The sequence below is a fragment of the Oncorhynchus clarkii genome, chromosome 6 (assembly GCF_045791955.1).
Source record: "Oncorhynchus clarkii lewisi isolate Uvic-CL-2024 chromosome 6, UVic_Ocla_1.0, whole genome shotgun sequence".
Classification (NCBI taxonomy): domain Eukaryota; kingdom Metazoa; phylum Chordata; class Actinopteri; order Salmoniformes; family Salmonidae; genus Oncorhynchus; species Oncorhynchus clarkii.
The window spans coordinates 23,545,801-23,566,544 of NC_092152.1; the positions used below are offsets into that span (position 1 = coordinate 23,545,801).

Genomic DNA, 20,744 nt, shown 5'->3' on the forward strand with positions numbered 1-20,744 from the left:
GGCAACTGCTCCGCCCACAACCGTAAGGCTCTCCAGAGGGTAGTGAGGTCTGCACAACGCATCACCGGGGGCAAACTACCTGCCCTCCAGGACACCTACACCACCCGATGTCACAGGAAGGCCATAAAGATCATCAAGGACAACAACCACCCGAGCCACTGCCTGTTCACCCCGCTATCATCCAGAAGGCGAGGTCAGTACAGGTGCATCAAAGCTGGGACCGAGAGACTGAAAAACAGCTTCTATCTCAAGGCCATCAGACTGTTAAACAGCCACCACTAACATTGAGTGGTTGCTGCCAACACACTGACTCAACTCCAGCCTCTTTAATAATGGGAATTGATGGGAAATGTAAAATATCTCACAAGCCACTTTAAACAATGCTACCTAATATAATGTTTACATACCCTACATTATTCATCTCATATGTATACGTATATACTGTACTCTATATCATCTACTGCATCTTTATGTAATACATGTATCACTAGCCACTTTAACTATGCCACTTTGTTTACATACGCATCTCATATGTATATACTGCACTCAATACCATCTACTGTATCTTGCCTATGCCGCTCTGTACCGTCACTCATTCATATCTTTATGTTCATATTCTTTATCCCCTTACACTTGTGTCTATAAGGTAGTAGTTTTGGAATTGTTAGCTAGATTACTTGTTGGTTATTACTGCATTGTCGGAACTAGAAGCACAAGCATTTCGCTACACTCGCATTAACATCTGCTAACCATGTGTATGTGACAAATAAAATTTGATTTGGATCTGTTTGGCGATAATGACCATTGTTATGTTTGGAGGAAAAAGGGGGAGAACACCATCCCTACCGTGAAGCACGGCATTCTGCAGCGATACACCAACCCAATACAACTGTGTGATCACGCACTATGGAGTAACTTCTTTGAAGTGAAGTGTTGAAACTTGTTAAATTGTTAACTATTATTCAAGACGAACTAGTATCATACACCCCTACCTACATGTACAAGTCAGTTCTCCCACACATTTTATTTGACATTTATTTACATAGGCAAGTCAGTTAAGTCTTATTTTCAATGACAGCCTAGGAACAGTGCCTTGTTCAGGGTCAGAATGACAGATTTGTACCTTGTCAGCTTGGGGATTTGAACTTGCAACCTTTCAGTTACTAGTCCAATGGTCTAACCACTAGGCTACCCTGCCGCTAGACTGCTATCCTGTATATAGCCTCGTTATTGTTATTTTAATGTGCTACTTATTTTTTGCTGTTGTGTATTTGGTAACTATTTATTGAACTGCATTGTTGGTTAAGGGCTTGTAAGTAGGCATTTCACGGTCTACACCTGTTGTATTCGGGGCATGTGACAAATAAAGTTAGATTGGATTTGTCAATGTTGATACAAATCACATATCCCAAATCCTGCAATAAAGAGGGGAAGGGAATCTGTCTCTAATTTGTCTGTTTCGGTGTTGTATTCTCAAATGAACAGTGCATTTTTGTTCAGTCATAAGCTCTTTTGACACGACGACAAGGTGAAGGTGCTCTTTACTCAAATGGCACAACAGAATCATACAGATGGTCCACAGCATACAGTGCATTCACTAAGTATTCAGACCTTCTCCACATTGTTACGTTACAGCCTTATTCTAAAATCGATTACATTTTTTTTTTATCCTTAATTTGCACACAATACCCCATAATGACAAAACAAAAACAGGTTTTTAAAACTTAAATACATGTACATAAGTATTCAAAACCTTTGCTATGAGACTCGAATTGAGCTCAGGTACATCCTGTTATCCACTGATACTTAGAGTCCATTTGTGGTAAATTCAATTGATTGGACATGTTTTGGAAAGGCACACACCTGTTTATTTTAGGTCCCACAGTTGACAGTGCATGTCAGAGCAAAAACCAAGCCATGAGGTCGAAGGAATTGTCTGTAGCGCTCTGAGACAGGATTGTGTCGAGGCACAGATCTGGGTAAGGGTACCAAAAAAAACATCTGCCACATTGAAGGTCCCCAAGAACACAATGGCCTTATTCAATCTTACATGGAAGAAGTTTGGAACCACCAAGACTCTTCCTAGAGCTGGCCACACAACCAAACTGAGCAATCAGGGGAGAAGGGCCTTGGTCAGGGAGGTGATCAAGAAACCGATGGTCACTCTGACAGAGTTCCTCTGTGGCGATGGGAGAACCTTCCAGAACAAGAACTTTCACAAAGGACAATCTGTGCAGGACTCCATCAAATCAGGCCTTTATGGTAGTGGCCAGATGGAAGCCACTCCTCAGTAAAAGGCACATGACAGCCAGCTACAAGTTTGAGACTCCTTTAGGGGCCTTTTGGCAGACCATGAGAAACAAGACTCTCTGGTCTGATGAAACCAAGATTGAACTCTTTGGCCTGAATGCCAAGCGTCACATCTGGAGGAAACCTGGCACTATCCCTATGGTGAAGCATGGTGGTGGCAGCATTATACTGTGGGGAAGTTTTTCAGCGGCAGGGACTGGAAGACAAGTTAGCATCCAGGGAAAGATGAACGGAGCAAAGTACAGAGAGATCCTTGATGAAAACCTGCTCCAGAGTGCTCAGGACGTCAGACTAGGGTGAAGGTTCACCTTCCAACAGGACAATGACCCTAAGCAAACAGCCAAGACAACGCAGGAGTGGCTTCGGGACAAGTCTCCGAATGTCCTTGAGTGGCCCAGCCAGAGCCCGGACTTGAACCCGATCGAATATCTCTGGAGAGACCTGAAAATAGCTGTGCAGCGGCACTCCCCAACCAACATGACAGAGCTTGAGAGGATCTTCAGAGAAGAATGGGGAAAAACTCCACAAATACAGGTGTGTTAAGCTTGAAGTGTCATACCCAAGAAGATTGGGGCAGCAGGTAGCCTAGTGGTTAGAGCGTTGGACTAGTAACCAAAAGGTTGTAAGATCAAATCCCGAGCTGACAAGGTACAAATCTGTCATTCTGCCCCTGAACAGGCAGTTAACCCACTGTTCCTAGGCAGTCATAGAAAATAAGAATTTGTTCTTAACTGACTTGCCTAGTTAAATAAAGTTTAAATCAAAGAACTGAGGCTGTAATTGCTGCTTCAACTGAGTAAAATGTCATTTTTTGCTTTGTCATTATGGGGTATGTGTGTAGATTGATGGGGGGGGGGGACAATTTAATAAATTTTCGAATAAAGTTTAACATAACAAAATGTGTAAAAAGTCAAGTGGTCGGAATACTCTCCGAATGCACTGCATCTTGTATTACTGAAGGATGCCTCCTTTCATATCTGGAAAAGGACAAGATGGAAAAGGACTGCTGCTGCAGTTTCTCCTTTGTCCTTTTCCAGATCATCTTCACAGTGGGAATCCAGTCGACATGGGTGTCTTGACAGAGATCAGCTGGTGAACCTACTGTAGTACATAAACAAATTAAAAGCATACCTGATGTTAGAATAACACTTATTTCGGTTACCTATACCAACCTTAATTGTTTTGTTGTGTTTAACTCATTTAGGTGTTTAAGTCACATAAAGATTAAATCTATTGGGCTGGAACAACCAATAATCAACACAGCGTCCTCTCCCATTGAGACCTTTGTCCTATGCTGTAATGTCCATACATTTGATCTCCTCTTATGAATAAAGTTCAACAAATCATCAAATCAAATTGTTACATGCCCGAATACAACAGGTGTAGACAATGCAGTTCAATAAATAAAGTTCAGAAAATATTTACTAAAGACACAAAAAAAGCAAAAAAATGTAATTTGATCAATTGTTCAGCAGTCTTGGGGGTAGAAGCTGTTAAGGAGCCTTTTTGGTCCTAGACTTGGCGCTCCAGTACTGCTTGCCGTGCAGTAGCAGAGAGAAATGTTTAGGCCTTCCTCTGACACCTCCTATTATATAGGTCTTGGATGTCAGGAAGCTTGGCCCCAGTGATGTACTGGTCCGTATGCACTGGTCCGTATGCACTACCCTCTGTAGTGCCTTACGGTCTGATGTTGAGCAATTGGCAAACCCGGCCGCGATGCAACCAGCTCTCGATGGTGCAGCTGTAGAAATTTGAGGATCTGAGGACCCATGCCAAATCTTTTTAGTCTCCTGAGGGGGAAAAGGTGTTGTCATGCCCTCTTCACATCTGTCTTGGTGTGTTTGGACCATCATAGTTCGTTGGTGATTTGGACACCAAGGAACTAGAAATAAGCATTTTCTGGTTTGTATATGGCTTTATACAGCTCGTTGAGTGCAGTCTTAGTGCCATCGTCAATTTGTGGTGGTGTTGAGACAGCTACGAATAATATAAATGAGAACCATCTTAGTAGATGGTGTAGTCTACAGCATATCATGAGGTATTCTACCTCAGGCGAGCAATACCTCAAGACTTTAATATTAGACATTGCGCACTAGCAGTTATTGACAAATAGACACACACACACCCGCCCCTCGTATTATCAGACGTAGCTGCTCTGTCCTGCCGATTCATGGAGAAGCCAGCTCTATATTATCGGTGTCGTCATTCAGCCATGTCTAGGTGAAACATAAGATATTACAATTTTTAATGTCCAGTTGGTAGGATAGTCTTAAATTGTAGATCGTCCAGTTTGTTTTCCAATGATTGCACGTTGGCCAATAATACGGAGGGTAGTGGTCGTTTAACCTACTCGTCGGCAAATTCTTACAAGGCACTCCGCCCTTCCCCCCCTTTTTCCTCTTTCTTCACATTGATGATGGGGATTTGGGCCCTGTCTTGACAAAGCAGTATATCCTTTGCATCAGACTCATTAAATAATCTTTGTCCAGTTCAAGGTGAGTAATAGTTGTTCTAATGTCCAGCAGCTCTTTTCAGTTAAAAGAGACATGTACAAAACGAGTTACAAACAATGTGAAAAAACAAACAAAATAGCAGTTGGTTATTATCAAATGAATATAGTAACCACACATTTTTGGGATAATGTCCTCCAGGCTATATGGACATCATATTGTACAATTTTAGTCTTTCCTTTTCATGGTCATGGCTAGAAAGGATCCAACTTTTTTCAAATTAACATCATATTCTAGATTACATGGTTGCATTCAAGACAAGGTATTTTTTTATTGATTGTTGTCAGTAGAGTAGGCCTAGGCTACCGTCGTATTATAAAAGATTTGGCTAATGTCTCCAGTCAAAGTGTAGTACAGCTGCTTCAAATGCCATATTTTTCCCATGCCAAGTAAAGAAATGTCTGATATAGCCTATAAGCCTGTGCCACTATGCACATATTAATAGTCTAAATTATCACTATCCAATCTAATCTAAACATTAGGAATACTAGTTTTATGTTAGTCTGTAAATGCTAATAATAGAAGCATGTAGTTATGTTATAAAATGTGCCTTTTTATGGCGAAAAAAAAAATGCTTCCACAAAACTTGACTCACTCGACACATGCCAATAGCTCGACTACAAGCTATCTAGCTAGCAAATATTGTCTAACACCTGCACGTTGGCCAATAATACGGAGGGTAGTGGTCGTTTAACCTACTCGTCGGCAAATTCTTACAAGGCACTCCACCCCCCCCCCCCTTGTCAACACCTTGTTAGCATAACAGCTAAACTAAACACGAAATCGGACTTGATTTACCAGTGATGAAATTATCATAGCAGACAGCTGTCTGGGTTCAGGTCTTGATGGGCAAAAAGTTTTTTTTTATTTTCTGACAGTTCTTGAGTCATCTCATTGATGCCATCAATGGTGTTTCATGATTGCAGGGAATCTGTAAACATGTTTTTTCCTCCGTTGCCTTTCCTGCCTTGTTAGAGCAGCTAAACAATCAACATAAAATCACCAGGGTGATGAATCTATTAGTTTTAGGCACTGTTATCATGCAGTTTGGGGATGCAACTCGGCTGTTGTCGGAATAATTAATGCAAGTCTTCCAACATGACCAGCAGGTGTCGTATGTCAACTGCAAACCCGATATTGTCTCAAATCTAGGTTGTGCCTTTAGATCTAGAGAAAACTAAGGAAGAATTTCACTTCTCAAACCCCTGGCGTAGTCTGCTTGGTCTGTTTCGCAAACGTTCCCGGAAGTCTGGCTATGTTCTACCTCTGGGTTTAGAAACTCTGGCCTAGACACCTCACTTTTTTTCCATGTAATTTTTTTTATGGCTGCCCATTGCAAGTCAAAATGTGATTGGTTCATTCCACTGTCACTCCAAAATTCTGCACTAATAGCTGAACGGCACAGGCCTTCTGTCCATCTTCTGAAGGCCTAGCCAATGGCTGGCTGAGCTAGCTAGACTTTTCTACCCAGACACCACCAAAAGAAAATCCAGATTGAAGAGAAAAACCTATCCAGTTTGAACCCTTTCCTTTCCAACACAACCCAAAGCGATGAAATCAGGAGATTATTAAAAATTATTGAAAATATAAAAAAGAAATTAAAACAATTAAAAATATATATATAGTACCAGTCAAAAGTTGACACACCTACTCATTCAAGGGTTTTTCTTTATTTGGACTATTTTCTAATAGCAAAAACATCAAAACTATGAAATAACATATATAGAATAATGTAGTAACCAAAAAAAGTCTTAAACAAATCAAAATACAGTGCCTTGCGAAAGTATTCGGCCCCCTTGAACTTTGCGACCTTTTGCCACATTTCAGGCTTCAAACATAAAGATATAAAACTGTATTTTTTTGTGAAGAATCAACAACAAGTGGGACACAATCATGAAGTGGAACGACATTTATTGGATATTTCAAACTTTTTTAACAAATCAAAAACTGAAAAATTGGGCGTGCAAAATTATTCAGCCCCTTTACTTTCAGTGCAGCAAACTCTCTCCAGAAGTTCAGTGAGGATCTCTGAATGATCCAATGTTGACCTAAATGACTAATGATGATAAATACAATCCACCTGTGTGTAATCAAGTCTCCGTATAAATGCACCTGCACTGTGATAGTCTCAGAGGTCCGTTAAAAGCGCAGAGAGCATCGTGAAGAACAAGGAACACACCAGGCAGGTCCGAGATACTGTTGTGAAGAAGTTTAAAGCCGGATTTGGATACAAAAATATTTCCCAAGCTTTAAACATCCCAAGGAGCACTGTGCAAGCGACAATATTGAAATGGAAGGAGTATCAGACCACTGCAAATCTACCAAGACCTGGCCGTCCCTCTAAACTTTCAGCTCATACAAGGAGAAGACTGATCAGAGATGCAGCCAAGAGGCCCATGATCACTCTGGATGAACTGCAGAGATCTACAGCTGAGGTGGGAGACTCTGTCCATAGGACAACAATCAGTCGTATATTGCACAAATCTGGCCTTTATGGAAGAGTGGCAAGAAAGCCATTTCTTAAAAATATCCATAAAAAGTGTCGTTTAAAGTTTGCCACAAGCCACCTGGGAGACACACCAAACATGTGGAAGAAGGTGCTCTGGTCAGATGAAACCAAAATTGAACTTTTTTGGCAACAATGCAAAACGTTATGTTTGGCGTAAAAGCAACACAGCTGAACATACCATCCCCACTGTCAAACATGGTGGTGGCAGCATCATGGTTTGGGCCTGCTTTTCTTCAGCAGGGACAGGGAAGATGGTTAAAATTGACGGGAAGATGGATGGAGCCAAATACAGGACCATTCTGGAAGAAAACCTGATGGAGTCTGCAAAAGACCTGAGACTGGGACGGAGATTTGTCTTCCAACAAGACAATGATCCAAAACATAAAGCAAAATCTACAATGGAATGGTTCAAAAATAAACATATCCAGGTGTTAGAATGGCCAAGTCAAAGTCCAGACCTGAATCCAATCGAGAATCTGTGGAAAGAACTGAAAACTGCTGTTCACAAATGCTCTCCATCCAACCTCACTGAGCTCGAGCTGTTTTGCAAGGAGGAATGGGAAAAAATTTCAGTCTCTCGATGTGCAAAACTGATAGAGACATACCCCAAGCGACTTACAGCTGTAATCGCAGCAAAAGGTGGCGCTACAAAGTATTAACTTAAGGGGGCTGAATAATTTTGCACGCCCAATTTGTCAGTTTTTGATTTGTTAAAAAAGTTTTAAATATCCAATAAATGTCGTTCCACTTCATGATTGTGTCCCACTTGTTGTTGATTCTTCACAAAAAAATACAGTTTTATATCTTTATGTTTAAAGCCTGAAATGTGGCAAAAGGTCGCAAAGTTCAAGGGGGCCGAATACTTTCGCAAGGCACTGTATATTTCAGATTTGAGTTTCTTCAAAGAAGCCACCCTTTGCCTTGATGAGAGCCTGGCCAAGCCCATCAAGGATCTGATTGGTGAACCACTGATCCATTCACAGCTCTATTTTTGTTGGTAAAGTTTGGGGGACACATGCACAATGCTTTTAAGTGTTTTCGACTTACATATTTGACATACATGATTACAGTGTACATGTTAATTTATATTGTTCTTCTTGCTACTGCACTTGAAGAAACATTCAAAGTTCTTGACTGACCTTCATGTCTTAAAGTAATGATGGACTGTCATTTCTCTTTCCTTATTTGAGCTGTTATTGCCATAATATTGACTTGGTCTTTTACCAAATAGGGCTATATTCTGTATACCACCCCTACCTTGTAACAACACAACTGATTGGCTCAAACACATTAAGAGCGAAAGAAATTCCACAAATTAACATTTAACAAGGCACACCTGTTAATTTAAATGCATTCCAGGTGAACGGGAACATCTGGCGACTGATACACAGGAATGTTCTTGCAACATTCCTATCAAACGTGTCTAGTACATTATTATCTTGTATTCTGAGAACATGGCCATGTATGTTTGGTGTAATATTCCCCTAACCCTCAGAAAACTACATCAATGAGAACATTGTAACCACATTCTAGAGAAGTTCTGTTTGACATTAAGGGAATTTTCACCTAACACCAAAATATGTTGAAAAGGGTGCTCAGAAGGTTTTTGCTAACATAAATAAAATTAATTTAATTAACGGAAAACTGGACACAGAGGAACATTACAAAAATGATCTCCCTGGAATGGTTAGCTGGGTAGCCTTGGACAGGGGTTGGACATGAGACCCAGCCTAGGACAGTTTCAGCCTTGGACATGAGACCCATATATAAAACAGAAGACACTCAGCCTGCTATCAGCACAGAACTACCACTAGAAATAAAGTCAGTCAGAGACAACCAAATACAGGTAGGGATCCAACCACTATATAATAAGTAAATATTTAGTTTCACTCATATGCCATGAATGTTGCCATTAAAAGTTAGTAAATCTAATTTGAGCAGGGTGCCTGTGGAGAAGGCACAACCATATTTGCCATACAATAAGTGACAATGGGCTTGATTAAAATTCAAGCGGCAGACATACACTATTTATGACATTTCACATGTTTTTCTTATATTGAGATTGTGTCGCCATTTGGAACGTTTGGATAACACTGAACATAAAAGGCTATAACGTTACAAACTTGCTCCGTGTTACTTTGGCCAACTTCAAGCATCTGTACCAACTGCATTGAGACCGAGTTGTAGTAAAAAAATAAAATAAAAAAATAATAATAATAATAATACAAAAATACGCCCATAACTCTTACGCCTACGATGGTAAAGTCAATCAATATGGGTGGAATCTCGTTTTTATACAAACAATGTTGACACCATCAGACGAACTTTTGCTAAAATGTTAGCATAAATTCTTAGTTTTTTAAAATTTATTTTTTAAAGCTGACGAGATTACTTGTTATTATTCAGTTCGAATGCGGGAAATCCGACATGAAAAGATAAACAATGTTTAATTCGAAGCTTTTGTACGTAGTTTAAACTTTAAACCAACTCTCCCTGTTGGCTTCAGATATTTACAAAAAATCCCAGGCCGTCGATTATCCCAAGACCTTGAAATCTCCGGCGCCTCGAAATACATTGTTTTCTCTCCACCCATACTTGCCGCTATACTAAATAGAAAAAAGGCTGAGATTAGAAAGGGACATGGTTTGAACTTACCTAAATCGTCCATACTTCCAGAATTGGCTTCACCAGTTAAAATATTTTTCGATGTCCGTGATACCTCTCAAAATCTCAATTAGTTTACTCACTGTGCTGAAGTTGGTTGGGAAGTACAATACATGACCGCACAGCGACGAGCACGCGCATCTATATACGCCGACATGAAGAGACCCCGGGTTGTTTAAATAACTTTGATAAAGGGCGGCCTCTAGCGAGTGAACTAAATTTATACAAAGTACAATACTACTAAATATCAGACAGGCTCGTACTTAAACCTCAGTGGACAGGCTGCCTAAAATAAACATTGTTATATGAAAACAGTGTAACCGCGATTGATGAAGAAACATTTTTACACAATTTACAGCAGCTACATCTACCTATATGTTTTATTAGTTACAAGCCAGCGTAGGTCAATTCCACCTCAATTACGAAAATGATTTTCATACCTAAAAAAAATGTTTCAGCTTGGGCATTTTTCCAATTTGTGAAAAATGTAATTGATAAGAGAATTATGTTCTCCAGGTACATCACCCAATTTAATTATATTACTCTCAGTCTGCAAACCAGAATTTGTAAGATCCTGGTCGAATGAAACAGATGGAGGCCCAGCTAAATAGTCAAAAATGTTTATTCACGGGAACGTTCTAAAGTCAAGAATACAAAACAATTCATTTTATACTGACTTCTCAAGCCCACACATTCACACAGCCATACTCACACACATGTCCTGCTACGCACACAGTCTGTCTCATTACCCAGCCGACAGATGGGCAAAGAGACAGAGACCTTGTCCTTGTCCTACCAGTTCTCTCCCAAGTCTCTAGTCAGGTCGGCACCAAGCTCAGACAGTCTGTGTTTATAATACCATAAAGACATATTGTTTTACCCTAATTCTGACTAGGACCACACATTTCTTGATTATGATTTTATACATGCTAATCAATTCCTTACAATTATATGTTTCAGGGCGGAATATTCTAATCATTCAATTAACGGACAATTCTCACCTATCAGTAATCCTAATGTGTAAGTACCTGTAAGAATTCTCTTGAGGAATTGTTCATACTAAAATCAGAAGAGGCCATGCAAATGTAGAATAGCTTTATTATACAGATACCACACAAAATACTTGTATTTCAATCATCAGCTGTCAGAGGTTACATAATTAACTGACCATACAGCCACATGTGAATTGAATTTAGATTCCAGCAACTGCAAGAGGACCTTTTTAATCATTATCACTTCCCCATTGTTCAGTGGCTGAAAAGGGGAAATGCTGGCTATTCTTTTGTTAGACGTCTCTTCTTCAATTCCAAGCGAAAACTTAAAAACAACTCCACATCTGGTTTTGAGGCATCTTCGGTTACTCATTTCAAGGTGTAACTTCACAGAAACAGTGGAGGTGTTCCTGAGACGTTCTGCCTATACGCCTCTCAGAAGTCCACAGCCTTGAGTTTCCTGTGCCTGGGTCAGTGGCTGCTGAGCGTGAGAGGATCTTCCTGTGGAGGTGGTGGTGCTTGCCGATTCCTAGTCTAGGCAGGTCACGGTTCAGGCCCTCCAGCAGAACACAGGACTTACACAGTGCCTGGCTGTAGATGTAGCCACAGGACTGTTTAAGGACCGTTTAAACTAGGCTACACATCTGAAATAAGATAGATAAAATAAGCCTGATCAATAACAAATACATTTGTCTTATATATTACCTGCACATATCTTATCAACCTTCAGCATCCTGGCTCCCCTGTCCAGCGCCTGTCTTCGGGAACACTCTACAGAAAGAGCAATTGTTCTGCAGTCCGATCTGCTTCACTATGGCATCCATGGTCCAGCCATACAGCTCCTCATAGGACACAATCTTCAGAGGTAGTTCATACTACTGCTGGTTCTCTTCAGTCCCCAAGGAGTCATCACGATTACCTGTCATACCCTCGTCCACTGAGAGCAGCATTAGTTTCAGGCCATAGTTATAGCGCTCATTTAAGACCTTCATGAGGTGTGCCTCTTCCACCAATCCATTTGTTGTTTATGGACAGAAAAGAGCAGAAGCTCTGAGCTGTCCGATCAGGTCCATTGTTTACTGAGGTGGCCAGCACAGTGGAATCCTTCCCGCCAGAGGCACCAATGCCCACAGTCTCTCCATCTTTGAAGAGCTGCGCTGATATTATTGTCTGATGCACCTCCTCAAAGGCCCAGGAATGGGCCGTCTTTGGACGTTTCAGCACTGCACTCTTCTCAGCACAGCTGCTACAAATGACTGGCATCTTGACTGTGGAGGACAGGAGAGTTTGCTATATGAAGGCAATAGCATAAATGATTATCCTCTTACAAGGTTGAAATATTCACCTGTGTTATAAGAGTTAAGTATAGGATGTCAAACAGACTACTACTAGCCAGCTAAGGGTTCTGCATATAGACTGAAGGTTCTGAAGAATACTGGACAACCTATGCAAATAACATCTAGCTAACAACAATGTCAGTTTAGGTTATCTAGCTAGCTAGAAAATATATACTTTGATGAGCGGCTTGACAGCTAGTTAGCTAAAGATGCTAGCTTGCACTTACTTAACCGCTGCTGAAAACTCAAATTGAAAGTCTCGCCTCTAGCCGTGCTCGATCCTTGAGCTCGTGTTTTTATGCCATGTCTAAACTTGTTTTTTTAAATGTCGCGTTAAAAACTAATGGAAACTGGGAACTCGTAAATCTTCGACTTCTGTGGGTTCAAAACAACTGGGAACTAAAAAAAAAAACTGGGAAAAAACTATTTGAACGGTCACTTAAGTCATGAGTTGACCTCGGTCCCAGTTTTTTTTGAAAGCGGCTTAATATCTTACCAATGCAATGTGATCTTCGTAATCGTCACCTTCTTCTTCTTCTTCTTCTTCTTCGGAGTTTAACGGCGGCTGGCATCCAATATGTTGCGTTACCGCCCCCAACTGGACTATAATATTTTTTTATTTTTTTATTTCACCTTTATTTAACCAGGCAGTCAAGTTGAGAACAAGTTCTCATTTACAATTGCGACCTGGCCAAGATAAAGCAAAGCAGTTCGACACATACAACGACACAGAGTTACACATGGAGTAAAACAAACATACAGTCAATAATACAGTATAAACAAGTCTATATACGATGTGAGCAAATGAGGTGAGATAAGGGAGGTAAAGGCAACAATATAGCAAGTAAAACACTGGAATGGTAGATTTGCAGTGGAAGAATGTGCAAAGTAGAAATAAAAATAATGGGGTGCAAAGGAGCAAAATAAATAAATAAAATGTAAAAAATACAGTAGGGAAAGAGGTAGTTGTTTGAGCTAAATTATAGGTGGGCTATGCACAGGTGCAGTAATCTATATAGTCATATAATATAAATCCTGTATACTTTGTGATACAAAATGAAAATGAACCCTACACTTCTGGAGGCTGTTGAGGGGAGGACGGCTAATAATAATGGCTGTTTGATGTATTTGATACCATTCCACTGATTCCGCTCCAGCCATTACCACGAGCCCATCCTCACCAATTAAGGTGCCACCAACCTCCTGTGCACTACACCCAACACTCATTAAAAACCCACTATTCCTGCACCATGCCAACGGCCAGGGAGGACGGGACAACACCACTCAATACACTCTGTAACGCTTCTGAAGTAAAATTTCGTATCCCCAAATACTTCTCTGCAGCTACCAACATGTCTTTTCTGGGATTTACGTTCCATTTCTGCTGTACTGTTGATAACCGTTGCTATGAATGCCAAGAAGACAACCTTACTGGAGCATATATCACTTGCTGGCATATCCCTCCATGTTGACACAGATTTACTACTGGATCCCGCACCCTTAACCCATCCTCCTCTACTTTCTTCACTGCCTCTGCACTACTCTGACTCTAACCACCTCAGCCTGCCTCTCTCGCACTGGACACTTCCGATCCCCAGCAACATGGGCACCCCTACAGTTGACACACAACTTTATCCACCGAATCTACACAATCTATCCTATGCCGCCCTGCAGACTTCCCACATCTTGAAATCTCCGTTCTACAAACTGCTGCGACATGACCATAAACATTGCACCTGAAACAGCCCAGTGGATTCGGCACAAAAGCTCTAACAAGCTATATCGTAACATGACTTTGTCGGGTAAAACCTCTGACTCAAAACTCAAAAGAACTGACAGTGACTCCTCTGTTTCACCACACTCACCACCAGGATTGCGTCGCACCAAACGGTGGTCATCACAAACACCAATAATTTTCAACTTCAATTGCTCCATCTCCATACTACCCCAGAAATCACTCCTTTCAATGATGCCCTTTTCCTAATAGCAAAGCAAGAAACAGTGTGCAAAGCTATCATCAAGGCAAAGGGTGGTTACTTAAAGTATATATATAAAATATATTTGGATTTATTTAACACTTTTTTGGTTACTACATGATTCCATATGTTATTTCATAGTTTATGTATTCACTATTATTCTACATTGTAGAAAATAGTAAAAATAAAGAAAAACCCTTGAATGACTAGGTGTTCCAAAATGTTTGACCGGTAGTGTATTTAATACAATTAAAATTACTCATCATCCAATCACTCTGCCATCTACATATTTAGGTCTGAAACACGTTAGATGCTGTTGTCGCTCAGTAATTGAAAGGGTAACTGTCTGTTCAGATAAACAATACAGAAGGAAATGTGTATTGGTGAAAACACAGTTGAGTCACATGACCACTTGAAAGATAAGCAACAAGGATTTATTATTTTACTTTAAAGGATTGTGCTACTGAAACAATGGCAATAGGCATCAAAATGCAATTTTGAGTAGGTGATGGAGAGAGGGGTATGGGAAGGAGCAGGATTGTAGGGGTCAGGGCTTGGTGCAGGAAAGAGTCATATAAGCTTAGTTGGCGCCAGCGACAGGGTGAAAAGCTCCCCTCTGGTGCCACTGCATGTCTCGGATGCGCCTGACGGACTGGATCTGAGGGAACTGGGCACCAAACTCAGCACAGTCCTTGTATTCCCCCTTCTCAAACAGGTACTGATAGCCTCTGTAGCCAGGATACTGGTACCCCACCCAACTTGGTACACAACCAGTAAAGGTGTGAGAGTCAGGGAATGGGAGAGAAACAAATGAGAAAAGTATTTAGAGAAGAAAGCCATGGAGATAAGGCAATATGATATGGTAATGTTGGGGCAGATATTGCTGTAACAGAATTTATTCTGTTGGCGGACAGACTCACGTGCCACTCTGAACTCTGACAGAGGTGACCTTCTCTTGGTATCCATGTGAGTGGAAGCTGGGGACATCATCATCTATGATCTCGATCTTCTTCCCCGCGAAACTGGGGTTTTCATAAAGGACAATCTTGTGCTCCTGGCTGTCCTGTGAGGAGAATAGAAAACACACCATAAGAAACAGTCACAGAGAATCTTCAAAAAGGCTGAACAAAATGGCTCATTTGTGTTGTAGTAGAAAAGGTGTGCTGCGTTACCACTTTAATGGGGCGGAATGCAAAGATGTTGTCGCTACGTCTGCTGTTGGTCCAGGAATCCCAGCGAGGATACTCCCCCTTCTCAAACACATACTGTTCCCCTTTACAGTTAGCCTGCTCGTAACCCACCCATCTGAGGAAGCACAGACGAGTCAAGGTAAGGAGGGCATAAGGTGGTTGAGGGGGGAAGTGAAGGATGACAAAAACCAGATGGAAAGTGTATGAACATACTGTGCCTTGTGCACAATGCAGTGACTATATTTGTGTTACACACACCACTATCTAACTGCTATTGTTTTGGTCTCTATCTTTCTCTTTTGTTTAACTCTCACCCTCTGTCTCACGCGTACTCCCTCTCTTTCCCTCTCTCTATCCTACTATCTCTGAGCCACACTCACGGTCCACACAGCACCAGTATGGAGCCCACTTTCTCCACGCCTGCTTCCTGGAGGTCGTTACAGGGACCAGTCAGCTCATGGCAACGCCCCTGGAAGTTCTCCTGTTCATAGATGATCAACTGTGGAAGACAAGGAGAGACAACATGGATGTTTAGGTCTCCTTGCTATGCTCGGCCTGATGGCATCTTAAGTAGTAGTACAGGGAAATTATGTAGAATAATGTGTAACTTTTGCCTCGAACAATCCCACAGTGTCTCATTGTCTTTGATCCACTGTTCTCCACCATTATCTATTCCTCTGGCTTTCCCTCCTCTACCTTGCCCTGCCCTCCTCTGCCCTGCCCTTCCTCTACTCTGCCCTGCCATCCCTCCTCTGTCCTGCCCTGCCCTTCCTCTGTCCTGCCCTCCTCTGCCCTGCCCTTCCTCTGCCCTGCCCTCCTCTGTCCTGCCCTTCCTCTGCCATGCCTTCCTCTCCTCTGCCCTGCCCTTCCTCTACTCTGCCCTGCCATCCCTCCTCTGTCCTGCCCTGCCCTTCCTCTGTCCTGCCCTCCTCTGCCCTGCCCTTCCTCTGTCCTGCCCTCCTCTGCCCTGCCCTTCCTCTACTCTGCCCTGCCATCCCTCCTCTGTCCTGTCCTGCCCTGCCCTTCCTCTGCCATGCCTTCCTCTGCCCTGCCCTCCTCTACCCTGCCCTTCCTCTGCCCTGCCCTCCTCTGTCCTGCCCTTCCTCTGCCATGCCTTCCTCTGCTCTGCCCTGCCCTTCATCTACTCTGCCCTGCCATCCCTCCTCTGTCCTGCCCTGCCCTTCCTCTGTCCTGCCCTCCTCTGCCCTGCCCTTCCTCTGCTCTGCCCTGCCCTTCCTCTGCTCTGCCCTGCCCTCCTCTGCCCTGCCCTTCCTCTACTCTGCCCTGCCATCCCTCCTCTGTCCTGCCCTGCCCTTCCTCTGTCCTGCCCTCCTCTGCCCTGCCCTTCCTCTGTCCTGCCGTCCTCTGCCCTGCCCTCCTCTACCCTGCCCTTCCTCTGTCCTGCCCTCCTCTGTCCTGCCCTTCCTCTGCCATGCCTTCCTCTGCTCTGCCCTGCCATTCCCCTGCTCTGCCCTGCCATTCCTCTACCCTGCCCTGCCCTCCTTTGTCCTGCCCTGCCCTTCCTCTGTCCTGCCCTGCCCTTCCTCTGTCCTGTCCTGCCCTGCCCTTCCTCTGTCCTGCCCTCCTCTGCCCTGCCCTCCTCTGCCCTGCCCTTCCTCTGCCCTGCCTTCCTCTGCTCTGCCCTGCCATTCCTCTGCCCTGCCCTGCCCTCATCTGCCCTGCCCTCCTCTACCCTGCCCTCATCTGCCCTGTCCTCATCTGCCCTGCCCTCCTCTGCCCTGCCCTCATCTGCCCTGCCCTCTTCTGCCCTGCCCTCCTCTACCCTGCCCTCCTCTGCCCTGCCCTTCCTCTGCCCTGCCCTTCCTCTGCCCCCCCCTACCCCTCCCCCTCTCCCCCTCTCCCCCATCTCCCCCTCTCCCCCTCACCTTGAAAGCACTGGTGCCTGGCTGCTGCTGCTTGGATGCAGGGTTCTGGTGGTCTGTGGCCATAGTGAACAGGATGATGAAGCTGTACAGAGATAAAGGAGAAATTATGGAGCGCATAACATATATTTTTAGGGTCCAGTAGACTCATTGAAAATGTTTATATTCCAATGGGTAGTTTACAGTTTGATAGGATATTGGAAAAAGTAATGAAACAATAGTGCCAGAAAATCTGCTGTTAAATTCTGCACAAAACTGATTCTCTCATGTATGTAAACAAAAGTCCCCACCCCTTTCCCTCCTTAAAAAATATTTGAGTAAAATGTGAAATTGACAGCAGTTCTCATATTAATCTATTTGTTGTAAGTTAAATAGTTTAATGTATGGTGAATGACAAAGAAGTATATTACCCCAACATGTTAAATAAATTAACTTCAAAGTGATGTTTGATTTTAAAGAAGTAGACAAAGTTGGATAAAAATAGTAATAAAATAAAATAATGTGGAGAGCGACGGTTGTGAATCTCTTACCAGTACCTGTCTGTGCCAGTGTGTTTGGGATGGCATGCTGGGCTCAATATATACGGCGCGCTCAGGGGTGGAAACTCTGCCAACACTCCTCTGTGTCCAAGCCACCATCCAGATCAGCATGCAATAGGCTGAGCAGACCGGACTGTGGGGTCACTGCTCTGCCTGGCCCCCCTTCTCACTCCCCCTCAAAGTTATTTCATTACTTGTCAATTTCATCCAGCCGGTCATTGTTCGATATCCACATGATTCAGCACAACCTGTGCCAAGAGTCCCACACTTACAATGAGAGCTGCCTGTATGCCTGGACCACCAGAGTGGGAGAGAGATAGGATGATAGAGAGGAGGGAGAGTGCCAAATTGATAGAAAGGGACTGATTTAACTCACAAAATCTAGTATATTTCTGTTTACTCTTACATAGGAATAATGGTAAACATAGTATTCAATTGGGTCGTTATTGGCAATGCTTTCTATTGGAGAGCATTTATTGTAAGTGCATGCAAGGTATAATTTAACAGTTTTCCTATCATTGCCACATATGGAAGCTTACACATCCAGAGGTCATCTCTACTAAGCTGACAAAGATGTTGACATGCCAAGCTAACTTCCTGCTGCTGGCAGAAGAAGAGCAGAGTTGCACACCAATATGAGCTGTCAACAAGAGAGCTTAGCGTTTCACTCATTGGATGCATTAACTGGAGTAGATCATTCTGTAAATTGGTAGAAGTAAATATAGTTGGATGGAGTAATTATAGTTGGTTGGAGTTAGAGGTGATGAACGTGGCACAGTAGTTAGATGGAGCAGGGGTAGGCCCGTGGTTGGAGGAATTAGAGATAGGCCTAGTGCACAGATAGAAGAACATGTGCTGTGAATAGAATCAAATGCATTGCATTGCACTGGATAAAGGTGGCTTAGGGTTAAGATTTTCGTGGTTGTATTGGAATGGGGAAATTAATAGAGCACAATGAGATATGTGGTTGAAATGTAGTTTATTAAATTGGAAAAGTACATTGGCACTCAAAGCTATATACACAACCCTTAGCCTGTATGGGCTGAATCCAAGATGGAGATCCTATGACATTGACCACCTACTTAAATCATTGCCCCATTTCAATCTTCAACCTAGAATAACATTTGCATGGCAAGAAGACAAAAGTAGACTAACCTTATGCAGGAAAATATGATGACACTCTTATTCATTACAAAACAGGTAGCTAAATATAATAACAAGATGTAATAATTTGTCATTAGTGAGAAGAGCGAAAAAATGTATTTGTTTTATCTTTACACTCTAAAATAATAAAAAAATGGGCATCTATTTCCAAAAAGGAACACTGTTTATAACATACAGTAGAATTGAACAGGTTAACAGATGGATGAAGTGTAATGAAGTGTGTAGGCTATCACTGTAAATTGGCCTACTGTAGCCTAGTTTTCTTATTTTTTTCCTGAGTAGACATTGTTTCATAATTCTCAGGCAGTGTAGTAGCCTATATTTAGGTAAATGCAAAACATTATTGAATTCAAACGATCTGCTTACAGGTCCACAACAATTTGCAATTGTTTTTGTCTTTCAGAAACTTCAGATGTGCTACAACAAATGTCAGTGCAAAAGAAAACATTCTGCCAAAATGATTTATACTTTTTAAAATGTATTATTATGAACAAAAAAACAAATACAAAACCAAAAAGATACAAAGAAAAGTACCTAAACCTAACAGACAAGGGGTATTACATATTGCCAATTTGTCAAAACGTTTTATGGTGCATATTGATTTCTGTTTTTACATCTTAAATAATGTGATGAGGGGTTTGTTCTCTGCCCACTTCATTTTATGGACAAAAAAAATTCTGCCAACATCTCTGAAAACATTTGGTCAAGTACGCCATTGCTTTGTCCTTTAGATAGGCCTACTGAATTGGCCTAATTCCAATACTTTAAAAGAAAACAGAAAATAAGGGTGTCATTGTCACCATAAAAGGTGAATGATGGGCGTTTTTCAGGTGGAGTTATAATCTCATACACCATTTCTGAAAAGTTTGCACATGTACAAAAATATTGAGATTTATAAACTTGGCATAGGCCATACATGTCATACAACTCTGCGTGCGTGGAAAAGCAAATTGTTGTTCAGTATTTCGTTTATTTTTAGATTATTGGGTTTGCATGTCCTGCTTTGGTATATAGCTTTTCATAATACCCCAATTGGCACAAAATATCTATATTGGACAAAAATATATACACAACATGCAACAAATTCAAAGATTTTACTGAGTTACAGTTCATATAAGGAAATCAGTCAATTTAAATACATTCATTAGGCCCTAATCTATGGATTTCACCTAACTGGGCAGGGGTGCAGTCATGGATGGGCCTGGGAGGGCATAGGCCCACCCACTTGGCAGCAAGGCCCATCCACTGGGGAACCAGGCCCAGCCAATCAGAATGAGTTCTTCCCCACAAAAAGGCTTTATTACAGAATTAGTTCCCCCCCATGTAACGATCATGCTGTTTAATCAGCTTCGTGATATGCCACACCTGTCAGGTGGATGCATTATCTTGGTAAAGAAGAAATTATCACTAACAGGGATATAAACACATTTCTGCAAAAAAAAGTTTGAGAAATAAGCTTTTGGTGCATATGGTCCATATCTGTGATTTTTTATTTCAGCTCACGCAACATGGGACCAACACTTTACATGTTGCGTTTATATTTTTGTTCAGTGTACTTTCCAGCTTACAATACACTAGCAGATGTGTGTACTCATGGTCTAAAGTTAGCTGCGAGGTGAGCACATTCTCATATCAAGTTGCATTTTTTTAAATGCCAACTTTTGCATGAC

The 20,744-nt window shown here is 42.0% G+C and overlaps 2 protein-coding genes across 4 annotated transcripts in view; both read right to left on the reverse strand.

Moving 5' to 3' along the window:
* Positions 1-10,144, reverse strand: part of LOC139410818 (paxillin-like) — a 33,468-nt gene extending 23,324 nt beyond the window's left edge. For 2 of the 3 annotated variants that reach the window (XM_071156354.1, XM_071156353.1), the window contains exon 1: positions 9,985-10,123. In XM_071156354.1, coding sequence (XP_071012455.1) covers positions 9,985-9,997 — 13 coding nt within the window. In that variant the 5' untranslated portion in view covers positions 9,998-10,123. Of the gene's footprint in view, positions 1-9,984 lie in introns of all 3 variants that reach the window. The other variant, XM_071156356.1, reaches the window with a different exon arrangement.
* Positions 10,145-14,710: 4,566 nt separating this feature from the next.
* LOC139411980 (beta-crystallin B2-like) lies at positions 14,711-17,925 on the reverse strand. The gene is made up of 6 exons (XM_071158748.1): positions 17,902-17,925; positions 17,375-17,456; positions 15,869-15,987; positions 15,471-15,603; positions 15,219-15,361; positions 14,711-15,056 (listed from the first exon to the last, which is right to left on the reverse strand). The coding sequence occupies exons 2-6, from the start codon at positions 17,435-17,437 to the stop codon at positions 14,879-14,881; spliced, it is 636 nt and encodes a 211-aa protein (XP_071014849.1). The 5' UTR covers positions 17,438-17,456; positions 17,902-17,925; the 3' UTR covers positions 14,711-14,878.
* Between the last annotated feature and the right edge of the window lie 2,819 nt (positions 17,926-20,744).

Excerpts from the sequence above, each read along its gene's own strand:
- LOC139411980 (XM_071158748.1), bottom strand. The coding sequence starts at position 17,437 with ATGGCCACAGACCACCAGAACCCTGCATCCAAGCAGCAGCAGCCAGGC. Across the intron at positions 15,988-17,374 it reads CAGGCACCAGTGCTTTCAAG|TTGATCATCTATGAACAGGA; the intron begins GTGAGGGGGAGA and ends TGTCTTCCACAG. Across the intron at positions 15,604-15,868 it reads ATACTGGTGCTGTGTGGACC|ATGGGTGGGTTACGAGCAGG; the intron begins GTGAGTGTGGCT and ends GTGCTTCCTCAG.